The 27,996-nt window shown below is 40.6% G+C and overlaps 1 protein-coding gene and 1 pseudogene across 1 annotated transcript; both read right to left on the minus strand.

Moving 5' to 3' along the window:
• Positions 1-1,035: 1,035 nt before the first annotated feature.
• Positions 1,036-1,515, minus strand: LOC149496289 (uncharacterized). Its single transcript, XM_089721317.1, has one exon. It carries the CDS (start codon positions 1,513-1,515, stop codon positions 1,036-1,038), a length of 480 nt encoding a protein of 159 aa, XP_089577443.1.
• Positions 1,516-9,300: 7,785 nt separating this feature from the next.
• Positions 9,301-27,430, minus strand: LOC149496290 (uncharacterized; annotated as a pseudogene).
• Between the last annotated feature and the right edge of the window lie 566 nt (positions 27,431-27,996).

Raw genomic sequence — 27,996 nt, forward strand, 5'->3', positions numbered from 1 at the left:
CCATGTGTGGCTTGACCATGGCTATGGCTTATTATTGTAGTTGAGTAGCTAGGCAGTACGACTGTCATCAGATTGTCCTTAATTACACTCGGTTCAAGGGTGGCCTTATTACATAATGATTCCTTTCTCGCTTTATTTGCACCTAGTGTAGTCACACGATTATACCCATTTCTGATGTGGCCAATACCTTTTCTTCAAACTTGTACCGCTCTTGGCTGCAGGCTTATTTTGGTGTCAGTGCTGATTCAGAGTCGGGTAATCTGTTGACTGCTAGATTTTTGTTAGGACCTGGCATGTAGATGCCCCTCTCCTGCTTTCTAAAGAAATGTACGAGACAATTATTGAAGCAATTATATGAATGTATGTGCTTATTATGAATGAAAGGCCTTTTGCTTGAAATGCTTGATATATTTCATGCTATTTTATGTCATCAAGGTAAATTCACAACATTTGCATATCAACATAAACTTAAGACAGCAATCGTTAAAGTTAATAAGAACATAAAAGGTGAATTTATTAATTGGGTTTTGCCATAAACGTTTCAAGTCATACATAAAATTTCTTCAGTCTATCCAAGTTGACTGGTTCAGTAAATTCATTACCTTCCATGTCTAATAGCTTCACTGGACCTTTAGAAAACAGTTTCTTGATCAGAAATGGGCCTTCCCACTTAGGCTTGAACTTCCCCTTTGGGTCATGAATGTTTGGCCGCATCTGTTTCAGAACCAAATCCTCTATTCTTAGCAGCTTCGGATGAACTCTCTTATTAAAGTGCTTAGCTATCCTCATTTTATATAGTTGATCCATGAATCGGGCATTAAGCCTCTTTCCATCTGGGAATGCTAATTCTTGATAGTGATTCTCCGCCCATTGACATTCTGGAATCTTGGATTCCATCATTATGTGCAAGGATTTCACTTCTACTTTTATTGGTATCACAGCTCCCATTTCATAGACTAGAAAATAAGGAGTTGCCCCGTTCGCAGATTTGGTGGTGGTCTTATAGCCCCACAAAGCATATTGTAACTTGCTTGCCTAGTCACGATGATTTTCTGCCATTTTTCTCTGTATCTTCTCAATGCTTTTCTTTACGGCTTCCATTGCCCCATTAGCTTGTGGTCGATACAGTGAAGACTTATGATGCTCAATTCCATATTTCTTTAACAATATCTTTACTTCTGCTTGGAACTGAACTCCATTATCTGTCATTATATGATGGGGGATTCCATATCTACAGATTAGGTTCTTTTCAATAAATTTGGCCATTTGCTTGGTGCTAATGTTCTTATAAGATTTTGCTTCAACCCATCTTGAGAAATAGTCCACTGTCACCACTATGAATTCGTGTCCATTAGAAGCAGGTGGTGAAATTTTCCATATGATATTTATTCCCCAACTTGCAAATGGCCATGGCGAAATAGAAGGATGTAATTTTGATGGTGAAATGTGACTTAGGTCTCCATGAATCTGACATTTGAAGGACCTTTTCACAAAAGAAATACAATGCCTTTCCATTGTCAACTAAAAGAATCCTTGTCTGAGAATTTTCTTTGTTAGTGCTTTTCCGTTCATGTGGGTACCACAAACCCCGGTGTGGATCTATTCCATAATCTCTTCAACTTCTTTCCTCAATACACATCTTAGCAATACCCCGGGTAACATTCTTTTGTACAACTGACCGTCTAAGACTGTAAATTGTAATGCCAAGCATTGTATAGCTCTTCTATCATCTTTAGAAGCTTAATCTGGATAAACCCTTTTAGTCATCCACTATAGGACATCATAAAACCATGGCTGGTCTTCTTCCTTAATATGCATAATTCTTCCTCCTTTATAACACGAGATGCTACCTGAGGACATCATAAATGGCTTTTTAGGCATAACTAAAATCTCTTCCCAAGCTGATGATAAATTAACCAAGGCATTTGGTACTCGGTTGTTTACTCTGCTTGTGTGTGTGAAGGTCACTCTTTTCAAATTTTGAATAACAACGTGCAGGTAGTCAATGTAAGGTTTTAACCTGTCTTCTTTGATTTCTTAATTTCCGTTAGCATGCTTGATGACCAGTTTAAATCACCAATAACCTCAACTTCTTAGGCTTTAACTGCAATCAGAGCTTCTAACTCAAAAAAGCAGGCTTCATATGTAACGCCCTATTTTTCCTGTGTTTAATAGTAGTTTACCGAGCTGTGAATAATACCACCGGTCCGGGAGTCGGTATTTTTCTTTTGTCCGGAAAAATTACTATATATGTTATATATTTTATTTAACATTTTTGGAGCATGCATGCATGATTTTTATGGGTAGGAAGTAAGTAATGAATATTTTTGGAGAATTTAGATAATTAGTGAATAGTGAATTATGGTGTCATATTAATTAAGGAAATTTGAGCAATTATTTTTATGGAGTAAATTAGAGAGTTTTGTGGAGATAAATAATATTTGGAGGAATTTAATTGGAGAATATTTGTAGCCATTAGATTAGATTACTATTGACTTAATCCTAGCCATTTAATTTTGAGAAAAGACCAAAACACCTTTAGTTGCTTTATAAAAGTCAACCCCAATTATTTGAGCAACCATTTCTCTTTTTCTTCTTCATGTTAGGCGTGTTCTTCTCCTCCTCCTTTTATTTGTTTCCTTCACTTCCTACTTAGCTAAATCCACCAAAACTAACCCAACCAACTTGATTTAAGATATAAATCCTAGAGAATTAAGCTAGAGAAGTGATATTTGGTGAAAAATTTCAAGGAATTTGGTGATTTTCCTACTTGGGTCAAGTAAGTGATTTTATGATAATTTCATTATTTTTAGGTTTAGAGTTTTCTTTTAGCATATACATGCTTAATCATGCTCCAATTTCTTCTTTTATTTGTTTTCTTTGTATTGATTTTGAGTTTCTTACATGTAGAGGGTGATGAGCCTTCTAGCAAAGATAAGGGCAAGACCAAAGCTTAAGGAGCTTTGATTAAAGCTTACTAAAGCTTGTTTTGAAGGTTAGTGTTCATAAACACACTTACCTTACTCAAATTTTTGATTTTGTGCATTTATGCTATCATGTGTATTTTTTGGGATTTTGTATGAAATGATTGATTTGTTGAATTTTGATTGAAAAAAACATGCTCTTGGGTGATTTTTGATGAGTATTTGTTATGTGGTACACATTTCTACCTTGTATCTTTGTTGTTCATGTTCTTTTCATGGTTAAAGAAAGCTGAATTTGGGAAAAACGTGTTATTGAGTGAGATTAAGGACCATTTTTCGATCCTTTCTATTTTCCATTTATGTTTTATTCCTTCATAGAAGTTGTAGGTCTACTTCTCAACTTTCAAACCCATCTTCTTGTGTCCAATTTGGAGATATATAGCTCAACTTATCAGTGAAAAACCCAAACTGACTTTGTTATGTCGGGCCACATGCATCACTGAATTGAGTGCCCATTTTGACCACTATAATGACAAGATTAGGTTCTGAGTTCTTCATGAAAGTTGTTTCCATGTGTCTTGAGACTTCCCTGGTTCCAGATAGGTTTAATTTGAGTGTTTGGTTAAGTAGGAATTCAATAAACATTGGACTTGGTTCTGCTGAATCAGTTCTGGTCTGTTGGTCTGTGTTCCTAGCTTTTTTTTGCTATCTTACAGATTGATCTGGGCTGTGGTCCCTTCATAATATTTGTAGAATTTTGTCTTTGATTTCTAATGAATCTGATTTCATTCAATTTGGAGACTAATAACTCAAGTTATGTCTTAAAAACTCAGCAAAGGTCAAGGTTGCTTTTATGCTGGAAATTTTCTATGTTAAGTCATTTTGTTTAAGTATGAGAATTTTTATGAATTACTTAAGTTTAAATTAAGTTTTTATTATGATTTTAAGAAGACAAAAGAAAATGAATTTTATGAGAAATGTTATGAAGTAAGAATTAAAAACAAGAATTTTGGGCTCTATTATACTAGGTGTGAATTTGTTGCATGATATGATTTATTATGTATGATGAGCATGCTCGGCATTTGATGCCATTATGATAAGAAGCTATGATCATATGCTAAGCACGTGGGTGTCTTATGTTAGGGCGGACGCGCTCTATATGTTATGAAAAGGTTGGCGACCTAAGGCCATTATGAACAAGCTATGAAAACTTATCTGCTTCTTTTTCTCCTAAGTGTATGTGAGCCCTTGTAAAATATTTTTAAGGAAATGAAATAGATGAGATCACATTCTTTTACTAAATCTTAGTTTACAACAACTTATTTATGATATCAATTGAGTTTCTAAAGCATGATGTGGTGGTGTGTATATGTTAATGCATGTTAAAATTTAATGATTTTATGTATATAAATGATTTTTAAGTATGTTGTCATCACAACATTGGTTTGTTGTGTTTTATGAGCACCATTGAGTTTTATACTCAGCGCGTTGATTTTATCACGCGCAGGTTGGAGGCTGTGCTTGCTGCTTAAAGACTTGAAGAGTAGCATCAGAGCTGAAGAGATATTTTGGTAGTTGATTAGTGTTTTATGTAACTAAGAAATTATGGCATGTAGTATTATATTTTTGGAGACTATATTATTTAATTTATGACTTAAGCATGTTATTATAAATTATTTTGGTGTATATATTGGGAGATAAACTTGGAACTTATTTAATGGTTAGAACATTAGAAGCTGATATATTTAAATGAATGTATTTAATTGATGACTATTAAAATATTATTGAGGAATTGTGTAGTTATGAAATTATAGAAGTGTTGTTGTGTTGTTATTGGAGTTTGATGGGGGTTTGGAGTTTGAATTTGGGAGCGTTTTTGTATTCACATGTTTGGCGACTTCTGTTTTTAGGAGAAACTCTTGCAGTTTTTCTATAGGATTCTCACAAATTATTTTCAAAAAAAGAATATATTATTACTTGCTAAACTTGTGAATACTAAGTCACTTTTAATTCATATTATGATTATATGATTTATATGTAGGTTAGGACGGTACCTCCGGCACCGAATATGGCATCCGCCATCGGGTCTCTCGAGATTGGGCGATGGGTGTTACATCATAAATTCTGCCATGTTATTCATAACTGCAAGTTGTAATCTCTTCAACATCAAGATAACTTCTCCTTGTGGAGATTCTAACAAGACGCCTACTTTGGCTCCTTTGCTATGAGGGGAACCATCAAAGTAGAGCTTCCACCCTTTCTTTTCTCTCAAGTTCAAATGTTCATCGGGAAAATCAATCTCCCATTGCTTATTGTCTTCAACTGGATGAGCCACTAGAAAATCTGCGACTGCTCGTCCTTTGACGATTTTCTTTGTGGCATACTCAATATCAAATTCTGATCATAGGATTAACCATCTTGCTAGTTTCCTTACTAGTGCTGGTGTTCCCTATAAATATCTGACCGGATCCATCCTTGATACTGCAATTACTTTATAAGACTGAAAGCAATGTCGACGCTTTTCTAGTTGCCCACACCATTGCTAAGCAAGTTCTCGCAATCAAGTTATATTTCTGTTCATTTGGAATAAGCTTTTTGCTCAAGTAGTACACTGCCTTCTCAACACCCGCTTCATCATCTTGTGCTAACATGGCTCCAATTCCAGCATCCTCCACTGTTAAGTACAGAAATAAAGGTTTCCCTGGTTTTGGTGGGCATAAAATCGGGGGACTTGACAAATATTCCTCGATTTTATCAAAAGCTATATGGCAGTGATCGTTTCACTTTACCGGATGATCTTTTCTTAACAACTTGAAGATTGGATCACATACTATAGACAACTTTGATATAAACCTATTGATATACTGAATCTTTCCTAGAAAACTCCTCACTTGCTTTTCTATCTTGAGTAGCTCCATTTCTTGGATCGCCTTAATCTTGTCTGGATCGATCTCTATTTCTTTTAGTCCTACTATGAATCCTAGCACTTTTGCTGAGGTTACTCTGGATACACACTTCGGGTTCAACCATAGCTTGTATTTAAATACTCTGTCCATGAACCGCTCCAGGGCTGCTGGATGCTCTTCTGGTGTCTTGGTCATGCCAATCATATCATCAATATAAACTTCTAGCTCCTTGTGGATCATGTCATGAAATAAAGTAGTAGCATCCTTCGGTAAGTAGCCCTGGCATCTTTAAGCCAAACAACATCACCCAATAGCAAAAAGTTTCAAACTCTGTCACTAGTTTTTTCTTGATCTTGTCCAACAAGGCCATGAGAATCTGGTTATACCCTACAAATCCATGCATAATGGAGTAGCATCACATCATTGCCGCGCTATCAATCAGGAAATCAATATGGGGGAGACAAAAATCATCCTTTGGTGATGCTTTATTCAAATCCCTATAATCCATGCACATTCTGATCCTGCCGTCTTGCTTGGGAACTGGGACTATATTGGCCAACCATTCTGGATAGTGAAACACTTCTAGAAATCAAGTGTTTATCTGCTTGGTCACTTCCTCTTTAATTTTCTAGGCCCATTCTGGTCTTAACCTTCTCCTCTTTTGCTTCACTGGCTTGGCTGTAGGGTATGGAGGAATTGTGCTCTCGGCTACAGACTTGTCTATCCCTAGCATGTCTTCATAGCACCATGCAAAGGCTTCCTTTTTGTCCATGAGTAGACTTTGAAATTTTTTGTTTAACTCTGGCGTAAGGTTTGTCCCAATTAATAAAATTTATGGATTATCTTTTGTGCCAATATTAAATTGAAGCATGCATGTCAAACAAGCAAGCAAAATTAAAGCTCATTTCATTGAAAAGCATTGATAGTTCATTATAGTCAGACTCATCATTAACAGAAATTATCACATCAGAAGGGGCTTCGGCTTTTTCAAAGCTCTCATCAGTACAGGCTCGGATCGCCTTTAGCACTTGATCCGCAGGGACCTCTCTTTCCTTATCAGTTCTCCCCTTGTCTTTATTACCCTCTTTTTCTTCCTTTTGGGCAGCTTTTTCCTCTTCTTTCTTGTCTTCCTTGGCCACTTGTGGCCCTTCATCCCCCTCTTTCCTTAATTCTTTCTCTTCTTCAGACTCTAGTCTTCTAGGCTCAATTGCCAGGATTTCAATCACATCCACAAAGATTTTCAGACCCAGGTATGTTTTCCCTTTGTGCTCAAATGGCTCTATTGGCAAACATGGAGAGGAATGCTCACTCAAACGGACAAAAAGTCCATCCATGTCCAGCCAGCCGTATGTCTTTTGTGGTGTGCTTCCAAATTTTTACCCCAGGCCTAAGCGGTTTCTCTGTGTATGAATTTCTGGTAGCCCTAGGATGCCTTATTGGTTCTTTCCAAGTCCTTGTCCTTTTTCATAATTCATCTTCTTTATGATGTTGGACACAGTGGGCCCTATGTTAGTGCTTAGTACTGCAATCTGAAAATCGGTCCATGGGAGGATATCCTGCTTGTGTACGTTTAGCGTGGCTATACTCCTTTCATTAGCAGCAGGAATGGTGATGACTTCACCATTAAAAGGAAATTTCATCTTTTAGTGTAGCGTTGATGGTACACCTCCTAATGAATGGTACCCTAGGCACCCTAGCAGCAAGGCGAATGTAGGGGGATATCTATAACAATGAATTCAAACTCCTTTTCAATCGGCCCCACTTTAACCACTATCTTGAATATGCCTCCCACTTGTCTCTTAGAGTCATCATAAGCTCTGATAACAACATTTGAAGGTTCTATGTCATACAATTCCATATTGAACATGGATAGAAGTTTCAATGGATACACATTTAGAGCTGATCCTTCATCAATCATAACATTTCTGGTGATCCTGCCTCTAACCTCAGCCTTGACAAATAGAGCTTTGGTGTGATTCCTACCCTCGGGAGGGAGCACATCATCAGAAAAGGTGATTGTGAGGGGATTATGCGAACCAGCCCTGCAAAATCAGCTGTTGATATGTATGACGAGACCAAAATCTCGACCATTACTTTCAGCAGAGCTTCTTGGTGCTTCTTTGATGAGACGAGCAGGTCCAACATGCTTACATTCGCATGGGTTCTTTTCAACTGTTTTATTAAAGCACCATCTTCAGTATGTTTCTTTGGCACACCCGATGAGCTTGCCTTCTCATTTTCTTCTCTAGGCTTGATCATGTCTGTTTGATACACTCGACCACTGCGGTTCATATGGTTCACAGCTTTTGCTTCTTATTTTTCCTCATTACTCCACACGTCTAGAGTAACGGGATTCACCATCATCTCATCCTCGCGTTCTACCCAAACTTCCTCACTCTGATTCAACCACTCTTCGTCACTATGGTGCCATACATTCAGAACCATCACATAGATATGCCTTAACAGCAACTCTCTTTCTCTTTCTTCCTCTTCCTCCTCGAACTGGGTCATCACCTCCTCGGGAGTCTTCCCAAACTCAACCATATAAAGATTTTTATAAGGCGGCACGTTACGGAAATTTGAAAGTGGATTAGTTCTCATGCTCGACCTTGATTTTTCTGGTTTAGTCACCTTGCCATTATCAATCAAATTCTAGATCTTACGCCTCAACTGAAGGTAATGATCAGTGGTGTGGCCTTTGCTTTGGTGGAAATAACAATATCCATTGTGATCAAAATTCTTTGGCAAAGGCACTGGAGGAGGTCTTGGTGTGAGTGGTTGTAACAAACCCGCTGACTTTACTTTGTCAAATACCCTAGAGAGAGGACTGCCAAAGTTGGAAAATCTTCTCTATGGTACATTGGTGGCTCTCAAATCTAGAGTGACAGTTGTTGTGTTCTTGTTGGTACTTGAATTTTAGCTGACGAACTTGATCCTTGGAAACCAAATTTCTTGAAATTTCCAGCACAGTTCCCATACTTCTTTTCTTCTCTTATCTTATCTTCAATAGCAGCTACCACCTCATACACTTGTTAAAACTCTGTCAAAAGCATATAATACAGCTTCTCTTAGAAAGCGAGCAGAGTCCCCATGATAAAAATCTTGATCTGCTCTTTGGTATCTGGTAGAGTCCTTACTTATGGATCGAGTTATGGGTCGGTGGGAAGTTGGTGTTTGGGTGTTTAGGCTAGGGGTTTTCCTTGAACGACCTATGGTGGAGTTTCAAAAATCTACAGACTCGTCAAAGGGAGACTGTGACCTTACAAGAACTTAATTGGGTTTAATCATATCCTTTATTTCATGAGTTTTGCTGAATATATACACAAATAACAGACTAACTTTTCCTACAATCAAGGAGCAGAATCCTAAGTGGAGGATCACCCTCCCACTACTGCATGAATAAAGAAAGTGGAGGAACTACCTCCTACATAACAGGAAATAAACAGAAATGCAAAACAGAATTTGAATGACTAATTCAACAGCTCAATATGTGGGGCCTTAGGCCTGCATGTGTAGACCTTCAGTTGACTGCTAACATTACTTCCCTCCCCCTGAGGAAGCTTGTCCGCAAGCTTAAAATCTAGAAATCGGGTGTGGATGTCTTGAACTATCACCCAAGAAGCATCGGTAGGTGAGGAATTGCGCCAATGGATCAAAACTTCTGGAATTTCGCCTTTGAAACGATAGTCCAGTACAGCCAATGGAGTGATTGGGTCCTCTTGTGGAATGAATGGCAGAACCGAGACTGAAGAAGACTGCACAGCATGATAGGCCTTGTGATTTGAGACATGGAAGACAGGGTGCAGTTTAGAATCAGCCGGAAGATCAAGTCTGTATGCCATAGGGCCAATGCGCTCCAGAATTTTAAAGGGGCCATAGAACCTGGCCGAAAGTTTTTGATTGCTCCGTTTAGCAATGGACTGCTGTTTGTAAGGTTTCAGACGCAGCAGAACCATATCTCCCACCTGAAACTCCAAGGGGCGATGGGACTGATCGTAGGTGGATTTCATTTTCTATTGAGCATGGATCAAGTTGTCCCGAAGTTGTTGTAGTATCTCATCCCTGTGAAGAAGAATAGCATCCACAGCATGAATGGTTGAACTTCCAGGCAAGTAAGACAGCAAACGTGGAGGAGGACGTCCATAAACCTGTGAACCCCTCCCCAAAATATCATGGCATAGTGAATGCATGTGACTAAAGGAAGAAATGCACGTGAATGTATGAGTCGCCACCTTGTTTAATTATTTCAGGGTAAACTAGGAAAAACCCTAAGTGACTCCAATTTTAATTAACCTAATTACTAGATTAATTATCCCAATGTCTAAGGCACAATCTTCGAACCTGAGGTAGATCCCGAGACTTTGTCATGCTAATGAACTAACCAAAAATAAATGCTTTGCAAGGTAATTGGACCAATGAAAAATGTTTATGTGATTTCGACTTGCCGCTCGGGGTTAAATCCCAAACGTGCCTACGTACTTCCGTTTGAATGGAAGATCAAAGTCAACGTAGTTCGATAGACCTTCTTTGAAGGGCTTTGAATGGGTATGCTTAATGCATGAGTGTGTGTATGCTTCGTGCATTTTGTTTAGGCATTTTGCCAAAGAATTGATTGATTTTTAGGCATTTGATGCCAAAAATGTTGATTTTAATGGCTTTTAGCCAAAAAGATTGATTTAGGCAATTGTTGCCAAAAATTGATGTGATTTAGGCGATTGTCACCAAAATTGAATGATTTAAGGCTTTTAGCCAAAAAAGAGTTGATTTAGGCAATTTATTGCCTGAAAATTGATTGGTTGGGCGTTTGTCGCCAAAATGATTGATTTAAGGCTTTTAGCCAAAAAGAGTTGATTTAGGCAATTTATTGCCTGAAAATTGATTGATTGGGCGTTTGTCGCCAAAATTGATTGACTTAAGGCAATTTATTTGCCAAAAGCAATTGTTTGAAGGCTTTTAGCCAAAAATTGTGATTTAAGCGATTTATCGCTAAAAAGTGGTTAATCTAATTTGTAGGCAATTCATTTGCCAAAAATTGATTGAACCGTGGGCAATTTGTTGCCAAAATGTGGTTGATTTAATTGTAGGCAATTTGTTGCCAAAACGTGATTGATTAAGGCTTTTTAGCCACAATTATTGATTAATTGGACTTAAGCCAGGCTGTTCGAAATAAAGGCAATTAACCATAGTTATTGATTAACTAGGTCCTTTTAGCCGATATTGTCGGATTTAAGCTTAATACCACGATTATTGATTAACCGGGCATTAAAGCTTAATCATATTTAATTGAGGCAGTTTATTTGCCTAATTGTGATGTGAATGCATTTATGCAGTTGTAGAGTTATAAGGAGTAGAAGAGAAGCATGTATGAAGTGCTAAAATTAAATAGGCAGAGTTTTAGTTCATGTACCTGATTTAATCGTCGACCGCTTCTTAACTCCAGGTTAAGCTCCTCGTTAAGGGAAATATTAATTAAATTTGATTTTAGTGACCACTTAACAAAGCAAGAAAGCAATTGAAAGCTAAACTAAAAATGCAGAAAAGCAGTAAAAGAATCGCAAAGAGCGTGAGGGAGAAGGAGCGTCCGTCAACACAGACTGAGTGAGTTGAAATGAAGGCCCCAGGGCCAATTTTATAGAAAAAAAGGAAACCCGAGGGCGGTTCTGCCCGCCCTAGAGGGCGGGCGTGCCCGCCCCCCAGGGCGGGTGTGACCACCCTCGAGGGTGGGCTGGCCCGCCCTGGGGGGGCGGGCATGCGTGCCCACCCCTGAGGGCGAGCACATCGACTAGTGCTTTTTTCATTCCGGAGGTTTTTTTGGGAGTTCTGGACCTCCAAAAAATATTCCGGGACCAGTTCTGCGATCCTCGCAATTTTTCGGACATTTCAAGTACCATATTGGCATAGTTCTGGTGAACTTCCCAAAATGGCCTCGGGTCCGGCCAGACTGTTTGCAGTCCGAGAAACCTGGCTCTTTGAGCCTAAAAAAAAAAAGGGTATTCACAGGCGACTGCAGCCACTGTCTCTTTTATGATAGAGGCTACCGCGGCCTTTAAGGGCGGCCGCCACCGCCGCGGCCGGGAAAACTGGCTTTTTGGGCCTCAAAATTTGAGTATTTACAGTTGCCCCCCACTGGCTATCATAAAAAATGATTTATGAGAGCCAGTGGCTGTCTGAAGGAGCAAATTTTGAGGATGGGCAGAGGAGGAAACCCCGCCGTGGTTTTTTTCTTTGAAATGAAATGATCAAATGCATGGATTTATGTTTGTAACTTAAAGATGTTTTTACCTCTTTGAGGACTTAAAAAGAAGTTTTGCCTCTTAGGGGACTTGAAAAGATGTTTTACCTCTTAATGAGGGCTTGAAAAGAGATTTTGCCTCTTAGAGGACTTGAAAAGATGTTTTGCCTCTTAATGAGGGCTTGAAAAGATGTTTTGCCTCTTAATGAGGGCTTGAAAGGAGATTTGTTTTATTTTTGAGAACCAAAGGGTCCACCTAAAGTCGAAATGATCAAATGGCTTGGTTTTGGATGAAAAATGGTTGGTTATTGGTTAGGGTTTCACCCTAGGTTTTATGTAAAACAAAAAGGTTAACCATTAACCGGGTTCTACCCTGGGTTTGTGTAAAAGAGATTGACGATGGTTGGGTTCCACCCTGGGCTGTGTATGTTTTTTTTTAACACTTGCCCCTGAATCCGACTTGGAGGATTTTGTCCCCTGCTTGAGAGAGTTGATGCCCTTATTAGCTGACATAGAATTTCTTCTTAATGAAAGACTAAAAATTCTGTGATTACTTCTGTGATGGGAGAATGGTGAAGGTTCTTATCACTTCTTGCCCCCAGAATGGTGCTGACCATGGAATACTTCAAGACATTGGTATTGTACTTGTGCAATCGATTGAGGAATCAAAGAGAATAAAGCCACTTATATGACTCGAGGAAACGGACAATGTGGATGACATCGTTCCTCTGAAAGGATCGAAGAAACGATGGTCCGAGTGGAGACGAGGTATTAAAGAATTACCTCTCAATGATTATGTTTGACATTTTTTAGGGTTGTTTTGGAAATCCCGGAGATTGAATTGACATTTTCCTCTCTCTCTTTTTTTCGAGGAATGACTCAAAGAGTGACACTTTCAAAACGAACTTTTGAGAATGACTCGATCTTTGTGACTCGTTGTGGAATGACCACTGGTGATGGAGACTTGATTTTAGAGACTCATTGGAGACTCGATTTAGAGACTCAAATTTTTCTTGTAGTGAATTTTGACTCGAAGGGACTCAGTGATTCTTGGAAAAAATGATTTATACATTCGCAAGGAGACCTTTGAAAGGGATTTTTTTTTAAGGACATACTTTGCTGTTTATCCTACAAAAATGGACTCTCTAAAAGAATTCATGAAAGCACTTTTTTTTTTTTTGCCTTAACTTTTGCCTAGTAGCCGCCCTTTCGGGTTTTCGACTCTAGGAGGCTTTTTTTGCCCTAACTTTTGCCTAGACTGCCCTTTTGGGTTTTCAATCTAGCGGGCTCAATTCTTGCCTGAAGCCGTCCTTTCGGGCTTTCAACTCCAGCTTCTATTTTTCTTTTCTTCTCTTTTTTTTTTATTTTTTATATTGGCAAAGAGAAAATGCTATTTATGATGCAAACTTATGTTTGTGACCGCGCCTTTGTGGCTGCCTACGTATCTCCAAGAACTCTTAGGGGGATGGAGAGAATCAGGTCTTTCGTAGTTCCTTCTGGGATGCGAACTTCATGCTCGGCTGGTGCGGAATTCATCTCCATCTTGATGTTAGTGCGGAATTCCTTTCCGTCTTCGTGCGGAATTTATTTTCGACTTGCTGTTGGGGCAGAATTCAATTCCGACTTAATGCTGATTGTGGAATTCATTTTCGATTTGATTTCTTCGGGATTCCTTCCCGACTTGATATTAATATAGAATTCATTTCTGACTTGATTTTTTCACGGGATTTCTTCCCGGCTTGATGTCTTTGCGGGATTCCTTCCCGACTGGATGTCTTTACGGGATTCCTTCCCGGCTTGATGTCTTTGCGGGATTCCTTCCCGGCTTGATGTCTTTATGGGATTCATTCCCGACTTGGTGTCTTTACGGGATTCATTCCCGACTTGATTTCTTCGCGGGATTCTGTCCCGGCTTGATGTTGATGCAGAATTCATTCTGACTTGATTTCTTCGCGGGATTCCTTCCCGGCTTGATGTCTTTACAGGATTCCTTCCCGAATGGATGTCTTTGCGGGATTCTTTACCGACTTGATGTTGATGCAGAATTCATTTCTGACTTGATTTCTTCGCGGGATTCCTTCCCGGCTTTGATGATGCTGAATCAACTTATTGACCCGAGCTCGTATGATAGTGATGACCCTAGGCGAATCTGACTTTGTTGTTGTAGTGGTTTTACCACCGGTTGACTGAAATATGACTTGTATTCATCACAAAGAGTTTTGAATACCACATTGTGGTGGTAACTTGAGTGGCTTGAGTGTTGAAGAAGCTTTTATGCTTTGAGTTTGTGGCTTCGCCATGTTTGAATTCTTGAGGTTAATTTGATTCCTTTTCTTGAACTTGATCTTCCTCTGAATTTGAAACTCATTTCCTCGATGGTTCTCCTCTCCATAAGGAATTTTGAGGTGACTCTTCCTTTTCCTTGTTTTGAGAAATGGTCCTTGTTTATAAGGACACTTGTACTTGTGCCATGCCTAGCGCTTGATTTTCAAGGTGTTTGTTGTTATCCACTTTGTGGAAATGACTGCTTCTTTTAACTTGCTTTTTCATAATGTGAGCAGCCGCTTGGTCTTTGTCCTTATGGCTAAAATGATTTGTCATCTACCCTTGATGGGCTTGAATTTAACGGAGAGCTTGCAGTTGACCCGTTTTTGACAACTTGATTTCCTGTAGCTTTGTCCTTGATTTCTTTCTTTTGTTCAGAAGTTCCTTTTGACCCATTTTTTTCTTTTGCTTGTTTGCTTCCTTTTGACCAGGGGTTCCTTTTGTCCCGTTTTTCCTTTTGCTTGCTTAGAAGCAGCCTCTCCATAAAGAATTTCGAGGCAACTTGATTCTAAGATGACTTGAGTAATGTATGGATAGAATTGCGACTTCGTGCAGACCTAACCCAATTCCAAACATAACTTCTTTTTTCTGTCGCTTTTAAGCTCAAAATTCAGACACCTTTCTGTCGGAGCATCTTCCATCCCTGGGCTTTCGGAGAAACCATTCTAGCCCTAACCCCTTCAATCGGCTTTGCCTCGATACTGTTTGAAGTCTTGCATACCCTTTGCTGGATCCTTTCCATGATTACCCTTCAAAACTTCCCCTTTGAAGGTGCTTCTTAGGATGCCCCCAGCTTTGATTGATGCAGAGCAAATGAAAGGATGAATGCATTTTCCTTTGCCAATTTTTATTATCTTTCATTTTTGTTATCATTTTCTTCAATTTTTTTATTATTTTTTTTCGATTTTTTTTGCTTTCAAGGAAAGGATAGGGAAAGATTATAAACATGATTGGAATGTAAACTGATCCCTTTTTATTGATAAGACAAAATTTGTGTACAAAAGACACTTAGATTTACAAATGAAAACTTGAATGGAAATGAAAATGAAAAGAAAAAAAAAACTAGACCCTAAAAGATAGACTTTAGGTGGACTGTGATGGACTAGGATTGGATTAACTATAGTGACTTTGTTCTTCTCGATGCTTCAATCGATCAGATATGTTGTTGTTGGTCTTGAACAATTCCTTTGTTCTTTTGGAGGCTTGATCTCAACCTTCTCAGACACAAACTTCATTCATTTCTAAGAAAAGTTCGAAAGGATCGAACGATTCTTGTTCAGCAATTTTCTTTTGCATTAATCCCATGGTTAGGCAGGGGATTGGTTGATGTTCAGCTTACTCTTAGGGATGATGGACCCATTGTCGACCAGGTCTTGTAGACGGTTTTTCAAAGTCCAGCATGATTCAGTCTTATGCCCATGTCCTTGATGGTACTCACAGTATTCATTGGCTTTGAAATTCCGGGGCAGGGGGTTTGGTAATGGCCTTGCTTCTAAGGGCTTCAATAAATTTGCTTTCACTGCTTCTCGGAACACCAAAAGGATTGACATGCCGAGATCGGTATATTGCCTTTTTGGCTGATTGTTTCCCAAATTCCCAACACGTAAAGGATTCGTGGGGATTATACTGGCTATTTCATTTGTCTCACTGGACCCAGCATGATTCTGCTTCTTGTATGAGTCTTCTTTGAGTTGACCCAACTGGATTAAGTCTTCCACCTTAGTTGCAGTTGCAATGAGCGATTGGAACGTAGGCAAGTACTGTGTTTGAAGCTGTGACTGGTAGGCAGGCAGTAAATTCTTGATTATTATGTCAACTTGCTCCTGTTCAGAGGGTCGGTTGATCATTTGAGCAGCTTTGGCTCTCCACCTCGAAAGGAACGAGGAGAAGGGCTCATTCTTCTTTTGTTTAGTGGTTTCCAGCTCCCTTCGGGTAACATCGACTTCGATATTATAATGGTACTGCATGTTGAAAGCATTGCATATGTCCTCCCAATTCTTCATTTTGGAACGATCCAAGCTTACAAACCATCTTAATGCAGCACCAGTCAAAGATTGCTGAAACAACTGAGCAAGGAGCTCGCTGTTCAGGCCAAATGGGTTGAGGGCACCCACATACATTTTCAGGTGCGTTTTGGGACAAGTGGTTCCGTCAAACTTGTCCATGTTGGGCATCTTGAATTTTGTAGGTAATCTTGCTTCGGGGAACAAGGACAAGGAGTCCATGTCCACCACTTCCTTGTGTGTCTTGAGGGCAGTAATTGTGACATCCTACTCAGTCGAGTCTTGCATTGAGTCGAGTCTTGCATTGAGTTGAGTCGAGTTGAACCAAACCCGGTTGGGGTAGAATGGGTTTATTAGTGGACTTACTTGATTGAGAGAAAAAGAGCAAAGTATAAAGATTTGGAGTTACTTGCATTAGAAGAACAAGCTTGGGTATTAAGTTGTAGCTTTTACCCAATTGAGGTACCATGTAGTAAGTTTCCATCATTTATCTTGATTTTGTGATGACTTACCCGTAATCATCCCATTCACTTTCCCATTGTTCATCTTTATCTTTATCTTCTTCATATTTCTTCATCCATTTAGGCAACCTCAATTTTCTCCAAGTAGAATTACTTGCAGCTTATTGTTATTCAGTCTCTACTTGAGTGATATTGTAGATAAGTTGTAAGAATTTTGATGTGTATAGGAGAAGGGAGTTCAAAGAGTGTAGAGAAAAGAAGCTAGAACAGAGCTCAAGCTTTTTGGAGTAAAGGTTTGATATCTCTTGATTTTTATTATTGTCTTTGCATGAGAATTTGTGTGGTGTGTTGCTATTGAGACAATATATTGCTTCATGTTGGAGAATGGTAGTGGTGAGAAAACAGGGGAGGTATTGAGTTTATGTTGAAAACAGGGGAGGACTTCATCTTGATTTTGACCCCAGTTAATGAGGGAATTAGGAAGTGTCATAGAATAGTTATTTGTTCCTCTATGTGTTAGCTTTGCATGGGTTTTTGAATCACCCAAATTGGATTTGTATATTGAGAGATATGACCAAAAGAGTGCAGACTGCGCAGGCTGGAAACACGTCGCGACCTGGCACTGCGTAGGCTGGAAGCACGTCGCGCGCTCGCGACTTTGCACTGCGCGCGCGACTTCCACTTCAAACTCTCTGACTCTCAATTGGCATATTACGCGCTCGCGACTCTCAAGTGCGCGCTCGCGAAGTTGGCCCTCGGTTTGGAAGCGCTCGCGACTTGCATTGCGCGCTCGCGTAGTTGGCATGAAAACTCACTGTCTCTCATTTGGCACACTACGCGCTCGCGACTCTCAAGTACGCGATCGCGACTTGTGCCTGATAACACACTGTCTCTTATTTTCTACATCTCGCGCTCGCGACTTCCACAGGCGCGCTCGCGACTTGGCTTTTCCTGCATTTTTGGACTTTCTTTTTCCATGTAATTGGGTTCTTTGCTCAACTTGTATGCATCCAATCATTTCAAAACAAAAAGACAACATTAGAACATGGATTAAAACAACATTCAAGCATGCAAATGATGTGAACTCATATGAACATATGATTTATGAAGTGATGAACTATTTCTATGATGTTGTGTTATATTATTGACATACCAACATTATGCTCCATTGAGGTTAGGTAGAAACCATGTCGATAAGGCCATGTCGCGACATAGGATAGCAGATCTGCGCCTCATACAGTTTGTTACTCCGGCTACAGGCCGTTGAGTGGATATGATTATATATGGGCCATAGCAGCCAAGTATACAGTATTCATCCAGTTTATACAGTTTTCTTATCACATCGGTTTCGCTATAACCTTATGGAGCCATACAGATTTCATGAATCATACAGCATAATAAACAGCAAGTATCATGCTATATGTGCTTATATGTTTAATTATCCAGATGCGTTTACATGGTTATTTCTATACATGTATGTGCTTTATTATTTCTTGTTATGTTGAGATATCCACTGAGCTTTATTTGCTCAGCGAGTTACCTATTTAACTCGCAGGTTTTGAGACTAGTCCATAGAGGGTCCGTTTACAACTGCTGCCGTTCATCTGTAGAAGACTCGGTCTTCAGGGTAGAAACTCATTTTGTTATTCTTTTTATGGCATGTACAGGGCACACAGTTGGGCCCAATCCATTTTGTAACTAGTATCATGTCTTGTAAAGATTATAGACAGTATTAATATAACAGCATCAGCATGCTAGTATGTTCATATACAGGATGATGTCAGCATGTCAGGATTTAAGTCATCCAGTTTGTAGCATCTCGGCTCGGTTTATTCAGGTTTACGGGTGGACCGAGAAGGGATGTTACAGTAATAGACCTTTCCAACAATTCCAGCTTCTCTCTCATTTTCTAAGCTTCCAGCTCAGAAGCAGTTCCGGAGGGCATGTCATCCAGGGCAGGGTTTGTTGGTTCAGCAGCAGGACCCTGATTGGAGGTAGCAGGTCCACTTCCCCCGGTCGAAGCCCTATTTCCATTTCCACCACCTAGTTCAGCTATTAGGGCGGTCCTCCATTCTGGCCTCCATTCTGGCCTCCAGTTGTTCAATGAGGTTTTGGATGTCAGACAGTGATGCCATTGGTGCAATCGGGGTTGTTGGACTTGTGGGTGAGAGCTCAGTTAGTGTTTCGAGTACAGGTGGTCTTTGGAGGGGTACCTATGAAAGGACATAGTCAAAATGATTAGACTATCCTATATACGGTGTTTTCATAGGATATGTGAGATAATGTGAGGTAGGGTAGGGTATGGGTAAAGTATTTGGACTTGACCCTGTGAGATGGGACGATTTGACCCTGTGTGGTAGGGTAATGTTGGTATGCTAGGACACCTAGGATAGGACCCAATGGGATGTGATATGTGAGGTAGAGTGTTTAAGGCTGGACACCTCGACTTTTCGAATGGCCCTAAGTTCTCAAAGAAAAAAAATTTTTTTTTTGGGCCTTAGGGGCCAAAATGTGAACTTTTGGGCCTTTGTGGCCAAATTGAGCATTTCTGGGCCTTTGGGGCCAAATCGAGAAATTTTGGGCCTTCGGGGCCAGATTGAGAATTTTTTGGGCCTTAGGGGCCAAAATGTGAACTTCTGGGCCTTTGTGGCCAAATTGGGCATTTTTGGGCCTTTGGGGCCAAGATGTGAATTTTTGGGCCTTTGGGGCCAAGATGTGAACTTTTGGGCCTTAGGGGCCAAAATGTGAATTTTAGGGCCTTAGGGGCCAAAATGGGAATTTTAGGGCCTTAGGGACCAAGATGTGAATTTTCGGGGCCTTTGGGGCCAAATTGGGAATTCTTGGGCCTTTGTGGCCAAATTGGGAACTTTTGGGCCTTTGGGGCCAAATTGGAAATTTTGGGCCTCAGGGGCCAAATTGAGGATTTTTGGGCCTTAGGGGCCAAATTGTGAATTTTTGGGCCTCTGTGGCCAAATTGGGAATTTTTGGGCCTCTGTGGCCAAATTGGGAATTTTTAGGCCTTAGGGGCCAAAATGTGAATTTTCCATGTCTCAGGGACCAAAATGTAATTTTTCAAGTCTCAGGGACCAAAATGTTATTTTCTAGCTTTGAAAAGGAATGTTTTTTTTTTTTTTTTGTGAAGTGTGGGATGAATGCGTGAATGCGCACAACATCACAACATAATTCATTTTAATAGAATGATTCAGCATCATTAGGTACATACAGCCCTAAAGGATAGGTTCTATAGGCTATGACTCAAATAGAGAATCGGCTTATAAGGGACCCTTGAACCTTGAGTATGGATATACCTAACCACATGTGAAACAAAGAGTTTCGCGTGGGTCCAACGGTATGCATACTCATGGGCCACCCCCAAAAGGATTAGGGGCGGTTTGCGGTAACAGGGAGGACGCTTTGGCTGTCCGTCGACATAATCAATGAGACCTGCCGATCAACGCTAATTGCTATCCAGACTCAGAAGTTTGAACAGAGAGAGAAGAAATTCATTTGTTATGCAATGGAGAAAAGGATTCTCAATCGTGCAAATAAATCAACAAGTTTAAATCTCTTAATCAAATTTGTCAATTAAGTTCAAATTTCCTCTCATCGAGTATTCTTAAAGAAAGAACACTCGATTTATGTCAAGGTACCCTGCAAAACAACGCATAGTAAAATAAAACCCTAAAGAAGGGCTGGTTAGTTTACACAGCAATTGTAGTCCACTTATGCAAAATGATTACACATTCCCCAGTGAAGTCGCCAAACTGTGAACCCCTCCCCAAAATATCATGGCATAGTGAATGCATGTGACTAAAGGAAGAAATGCACGTGAATGTATGAGTCGCCACCTTGTTTAATTATTTCAGGGTAAACTAGGAAAAAACCCTAAGTGACTCCAATTTTAATTAACCTAATTACTAGATTAATTATCCCAATGTCTAAGGCACAATCTTCGAACCTGAGGTAGATCCCGAGACTATGTCATGCTGATGAACTAACCAAAAATAAATGCTTTGCAAGGTAATTGGACCAATGAAAAATGTTTATGTGATTTCGACTTGCCGCTCGGGGTTAAATCCCAAACGTGCCTACGTACTTCCGTTTGAATGGAAGATCAAAGTCAACGTAGTTCGATAGGCCTTCTTTGAAGGGCTTTGAATGGGTATGCTTAATGCATGAGTGTGTGTATGCTTCGTGCATTTTGTTTAGGCATTTTGCCAAAGAATTGATTGATTTTTAGGCATTTGATGCCAAAAATGTTGATTTTAATGGCTTTTAGCCAAAAAGATTGATTTAGGCAATTGTTGCCAAAAATTGATGTGATTTAGGCGATTGTCACCAAAATTGAATGATTTAAGGCTTTTAGCCAAAAAAGAGTTGATTTAGGCAATTTATTGCCTGAAAATTGATTGGTTGGGCGTTTGTCGCCAAAATGATTGATTTAAGGCTTTTAGCCAAAAAGAGTTGATTTAGGCAATTTATTGCCTGAAAATTAATTGATTGGGCGTTTGTCTCCAAAATTGATTGACTTAAGGCAATTTATTTGCCAAAAGCAATTGTTTGAAGGCTTTTAGCCAAAAATTGTGATTTAAGCGATTTGTCGCTAAAAAGTGGTTAATCTAATTTGTAGGCAATTCATTTGCCAAAAATTGATTGAACCGTGGGCAATTTATTGCCAAAATGTGGTTGATTTAATTGTAGGCAATTTGTTGCCAAAACGTGATTGATTAAGGCTTTTTAGCCACAATTATTGATTAATTGGACTTAAACCAGGCTGTTCGAAATAAAGGCAATTAACCATAGTTATTGATTAACTAGGTCCTTTTAGCCGATATTGTCGGATTTAAGCTTAATACCACGATTATTGATTAATCGGGCATTAAAGCTTAATCATATTTAATTGAGGCAGTTTATTTGCCTAATTGTGATGTGAATGTATTTATGCAGTTGTAGAGTTATAAGGAGTAGAAGAGAAGCATGTATGAAGTGCTAAAATTAAATAGGCAGAGTTTTAGTTCATGTACCTGATTTAATCGTCGACCGCTTCTTAACTCCAGGTTAAGCTCCTCGTTAAGGGAAATATTAATTAAATTTGATTTTAGTGACCACTTAACAAAGCAAGAAAGCAATTGAAAGCTAAACTAAAAATGCAGAAAAGCAGTAAAAGAATCTCAAAGAGCGTGAGGGAGAAGGAGCATCCGTCAACACAGACTGAGTGAGTTGAAATGAAGGCCCCAGGGCCAATTTTATAGAAAAAAAGGAGACCCGAGGGCGGTTCACTGGGGCGGGCTGGACCGCCATTTGAAGGCGGTCATGGCCGCCCTCCAGGGCGGGCGTGTCCGCCCCAGTGGGGCAGGCGTGCCCGCCCTTGAGGGCGGGCTGGACCGCCCTTTGAGGGCGGGCATGCCCGCCCTCGAGTGTGGGCTGGCCCGCCCTGGGGGGGTGGGCATGCCTGCCCCATGGGGGCGGGCGTGCCCACCCCTGAGCGCGGGCACATCGACCCGTGCTTTTTTCATTCCGGAGGCTTTTTCGAGAGTTCTGTACCTCCAAAAAATATTCCGGGACCAGTTCTGCGATCCTCACAATTTTCCGGACATTTCAAGTACCATATTGGCGTAGTTCTGGTAAACTTTCCAAAATGGCCTCGGGTCCGGCCGGACTGTTTGTAGTCCGGGAAACCTAGCTCTTTGAGCCTAAAAAAAAAATGGGTATTCACAGGCGACTGCAGCCGCTGTCGCTGGCTGCTGCCACCGCCGGCGATAGCGACTACAGCCGCCTTTAAGTGCGGCCGCCACCGCCGCCTTTAAGGGCGGCCGCCACCGCCGCGGCCGGGAAAATTGGCTTTTTGGGCCTCAAAATTCGAGTATTCACAGTATTGTAACAGTATTCAGGTATGCAAGTAAGATAGCAAACGTGGAGGAGGACGTCCATAAACCGTTTCAAACGGAGTAGATTTCAAAGAGGAATGGTAGCTGGTGTTGTAACAGTATTCAGCCCAAGATAACCAGTCTATCCACTTGTTTGGAGCTGAACTAGTGAAGCACCGAAGGTACATCTCAATAGTACGATTGACGACCTCCGTTTGACCATCGGACTGGGGATGGTAAGAAGAACTGAAGCACAGTTTAGTACCACTCAGTTGGAATAGTTCCCTCCAAAAGGTGCTGGTGAAAGTCACATCCCTGGCACTAATAATGGTTTCCGGCAACCCATGTAACTTGAAAATATTGTCAAAGAAAGTGCGTGCGACACTCACAGCAGAGTATGGATGTGATAAAGCCAGAAAATGACCGTATTTGGAGAAGCGATCAACTACAACCAATAGCACGATTTTTCCTCGCGAAGTTGGAATCCCTTCGATGAAATCAAGTGATATGTTTGCCCATATTTGAGTGGGAACCGACAAGGGAAGAAGGAGCCCGGCTGGTTGTAAGGTTTCTATTTTATGCCTTTGACATGTATCACAAGAACGCACAAAGTCCCGCACCATTTGTTTCATTCCGCTCCAGTGAAAATCTTTGGTGATGCGATATAGGGTTTTCTGATAACCTTCATGGCCTTGGTTGTGGAGGGCAGCAAGGACCAGTTGAATGGAAGGGAAATTTTGAGGGAGGTAAACCCTGTTGTTGTAGAAGAGTAACCCATCCTTAAAGACCCATTTTTCTGAAATGGACTTGTTGACGACTGCAGATATCCGCTGCTGAATTTCTTTGGACTGTTTGTGTTCCTGCCTGATTTCATCAAACAAGCTTAAATGAGGCATAGAAATAGCCAAGAGAGTTGATTGATCCACATCTCGACGTGAAAGGGCATCGGCCACAATGTTGGTCTTTCCTGTTCTGTATTCGACTGAAAAAGAAAATCCCAGTAGTTTGCTTATCCAGTGTTGTTGCGCAGCTGAAAGATGACGCTCCTCCAATAAATATTTGAGTGTAAAGTGATCAGTACAGACAACAAAGTCGCGTCCCCACAAGTAGGAGTGCCAGTGTTTGGTGGCTTTAACCAGTCCAATCAGCTCCCTTTCGTAAGCCGGAAGGTTTTGATGGCGGCCTGCTAAGGAGCGACTGAAAAAAGCTACTGGTTTGTTGGACTGTGAGAGAACTGCTCCAACCCCTGTTCCTGAAGCATCACACTCGATAACAAAAGTGAGATCAAAATTAGGCAAAGCCAAAATTGGCGTGGATGTTAACGCCTGTTTTAATTTCTCAAATGCTTGGACAGCCTGGTCAGTCCATTTGAAGTTGTTCTTTTTCAGCATTGAAGTGAGAGGGGCTGCAATAATGCCATAATCCTGTACAAATTTTCTGTATTACCCCGACAGCCCTAAGAACCTGCGCAAACCGCGAAGAGAAGTTGGTTTTGGCCACTCCAATACAGCAGAAATCTTTGAATGATCCACCTGGACGCCTTGGGAAGAAATTATGTGCCCCAAGTAAGATATTTGAGATTGGCCAAAGAAACACTTGGATTTTTTTAGGCATAAACTATTTTTCAACAGCAATTGAAAAACCAGGGGTAGATGGTGGAGGTGCTCCGTCCATGATTGACTGTAGACCAGAATATCGTAAAAAAAAACAAGTATAAATTTTCGCAAGTAAGCACGGAATACTTCATTCATCAAAGCCTGAAATGTGGAGGGGGCGTTTGACAAGCCAAATGGCATGACGAGGAATTCAAAGTGCCCATGATGAGTCCGGAAAGCTGTCTTTTCCACATCAGAATGTTGCATGCGCACTTGAAAGTAACCAGATAGCAGGTCTAGTTTTGTGAAGATCTTAGCACCACCCAACTCTTCCAACAATTCATCAACCACTGGTATGGGGAACTTATCTGTAATGGTTTTGGCATTAAGTTCTCTATAGTCAACACATAGCCACCAAGAACCATCAGCCTTGGGAACCAAAATCACTGGTGAAGAGAAAGGAGAGTGGCTCGGCCGGATTATGCCCTGCTGAAGCATAGGTGCACACTATTTTTCAATCTCGTCCTTCTGGCCATGTGAGTAACGATATGGGCGAACAACAACTGGCCCTGTTCCCTGAAGAAGAGGAATTCTGTGGTCGTAGCATCTGGATGGAGGCAACCCAGTTGGGGTGTTGAAAAGGGAGCCAAATTCTGCTAATAATTTCTGCAGTTGAATGTTTGAATCAGAGTAGAGCTGTACACTGTGGAGGTTAGAACTGTATGAAGAACCATATGAGGAGATGCCCTTTAATTCGATCAAGTGCCCCTGCTGAAAAAAACTCATACACATAGTTGCAAAATCCCATAGTATAGGGCCCAAAGTGCGGAGCCAATTAACCCCCAAAACCATATCAAAAGAGGTTAAGGGTAATACAAAAAAATCAACCAAAAAGGAGTTAGAGTCCAGCGTAATTGGTGTGCCTGAATAGATACCAAGGCTTGACAATTCCTCCCCGTTGGCCACATGAACCCGAAGCCCATTTTGGCAATCGAAATTGGCATTCAATTCTGCGACCTTTGCTGTAGAAATGAAGCTGTGGGTGCTGCCCGAATCAATCAGGATTAGAACCGTACTGTTTAACCAGGAACCCAACAATCTCATAGACTGGGGGCTTCAAACTCCAGTGATTGCATTTAAGGAAATCTCTGGTTCAGACGAGGAATCATCCGCCACCTTTGATAACTCCATCTCAATCCAAAATAATTTTTTGCATTGATGACCCCTCACGAACTGTTCATCACACTTGAAGCAAAGCCCTTTACGTCGTCGGTCATCCATTTCTTCTGGCGAGAGTCTTTTCGCGACTTGATTAGGTCGAGAATCCTGTGAAAAGGCGGTGCGACGAGAATCTCTAGCAGAGGAAGAATGAGGGAATAGTTTCCGTTCATAGAGTTTTGACATACTCATCACCGTTACCAAATCAGCGGGGTGATGGAGCTCGACTTCTACAGAGATTGAGTCCTGCAACCCGCTTAAATAGAGCTGCACTTTCTGAAATTGAGTGAGTGTACCAGCACGTGAAATAAGAGCTTCAAATTGGTTCTGATAATCGGCAACAGAACCTGTTTGTTTTAATTTAGCCAGTTCGCCCAACTTGTTGCTGCGAATTGGGGGGCCAAATCTGAGATTGCACTGGTGCGAAAACTCTTCCCAGGATGGATTTGGAAAATCATCCAGCAGTTGCGAGTACAACAGCTGTGCAATTCCATCCAGATGATAAGATGCTAAGCTCACCATCTCTTCTTCCGGTTTTTGTTAATGGCGGAAAAAATGTTTGCATCTATTAAGCCAGCCGAGGGGATCTTCTTTGCCATCATAACGGGGAAAATCCAATTTTGTAAATTTTGGAACGATGAAGCTGCTGCCGGATCTTTCCGAAACATGGGGTCCTGAAATGCCCTTGTCTTTGCTGGACCTGAGGGGGGTCCCAGTATTGCTGGATTGGAATTGCTGTTTGTTGGATTCCCATTCTTTAGTGAGATTTTTAACCTGGTCGTGAAGTTCCTGATTAGCACGTTGTTCTGCCAAAAGCAATTCAAATAGTTTGGAAAGTTGATCCTGAACGGAGTCGCCCATAACGGTAGGCTCTGATACCAAAATGGTAGAGTCCCTACTTATGGATCGAATTATGGGTCGGTGGGAAGTTGGTGTTTGGGTGTCTAGGCTAGGGGTTTTCCTTGAACGACCTATGGTGGAGTTTCAGAAATCTACAGACTCGTCAAAGGGAGACTGTGACCTTACAAGAACTTAATTAGGTTTAATCATATCCTTTATTTCATGAGTTTTGCTGAATATATACACAAATAGCAGACTAACTTTTCCTACAATCAAGGAGCAGAATCCTAAGTGGAGGATCACCCTCCCACTACTGCATGAATAAAGAAAGTGGAGGAACTACCTCCTACATAACAGGAAATAAACAGAAATGCAAAACAGAATTTGAATGACTAATTCAACAGCTCAATATGTGGGGCCTTAGGCCTACGTGTGTAGACCTTCAGTTGACTGCTAACAGTATCTAGATGGTTCCTCATCTGTGTGACCTTGGCTCTCCACCTAGCCATGTAGTTAGTAAAGGTCTCGTCATTTTTATGCACAGTTGCCTCTAAATCCCTCAAATTGATGCTCATTTGAAGGTTGTAAACATACTCTTTTAAGAAAACCGTGGTGAGCTCAATCTCTCCTCATCTTCTTTTTCAGATTATAATACCAATTCTGAGCAGACCCGGTTAAGGACATCAGGAACATCTTTAAAATTTCTCTTGATGGCAGACCCACAATTCCATGACAGGTTTGTATTGTATGAGATGCACTTTAGGATCACCAGTGCCATCATATTTTGCCACCTTTGGCATCTTGTAGGTTAGACGAGTTTTATGCTTCAATTCCAACTCTTCATCATCATCATCATTGATGTCCACATATTGATCCATTTGCTTGGATTTCATGAAGACATGTAGCTTTTCTAGCTTTTTATCTAGCTTCTCAATTTTTCTAAAATGACTAGCTCGGGTTCGATCTTCTTTGTCGAATTTTCTTGGCGAAGAACTCCTCTTCTTGCCAAGTGTCATCCATGTGCTCTTTTCTTTCAAATTCACCCTTTGGCATCATCATCTTCTATCACCATTTGCTCTTTACCCTTATTTGAGCGTAAGAGTTTTTCTAGGCTAACGCCACTATCTTTTTTATCATCTTCTCAATTTCAGAAACAAGAATAATGGGCTCGGCCATACTAGAGGTAGAAGCTAGAACTGATGAATCTACTTGAACTAGAAAGGGCTCAGTTTTGGTGCGGGAGCCCAAAGAACTGATAGGTACTGAATCAGGCAAATCAGAGGGGGTTAAAGGTTTTTCAACTCTAACCAAGTGATTGTTTGCTTCCAGCCAACTGATCTCTTATGGAGCTTTATCCTTTTGAGGCTCTGTCTTGACTGCATAAAATAAATGTTAGCAAACACGACATGATTGATGTATCCGTTGAGGCATGAACATGGAATGGCACGAAAATAATACAATCATAAAATCACGGCATTGTGCGATGCAACTAATGCTATATTCTTTCGTAGCTTTATCACGACTGCTCAAATCCAAAAATTAGAGAAGGCTCTTGAGAACTATTAGGAACAAAACGTGTCCTATTTCGTAGCCAAATACTTATAATGCCCTTCTTTCTTTTTTTT

This window comes from Jatropha curcas, chromosome 5, assembly GCF_041381405.1.
Source record: "Jatropha curcas cultivar XTBG-Jc1 chromosome 5, XTBG_Jcur_1.0, whole genome shotgun sequence".
NCBI classification, from domain to species: Eukaryota; Viridiplantae; Streptophyta; class Magnoliopsida; order Malpighiales; family Euphorbiaceae; genus Jatropha; species Jatropha curcas.

Excerpts from the sequence above, each read along its gene's own strand:
- LOC149496289 (XM_089721317.1), bottom strand. The coding sequence starts at position 1,515 with ATGGAAAGGCATTGTATTTCTTTTGTGAAAAGGTCCTTCAAATGTCAG.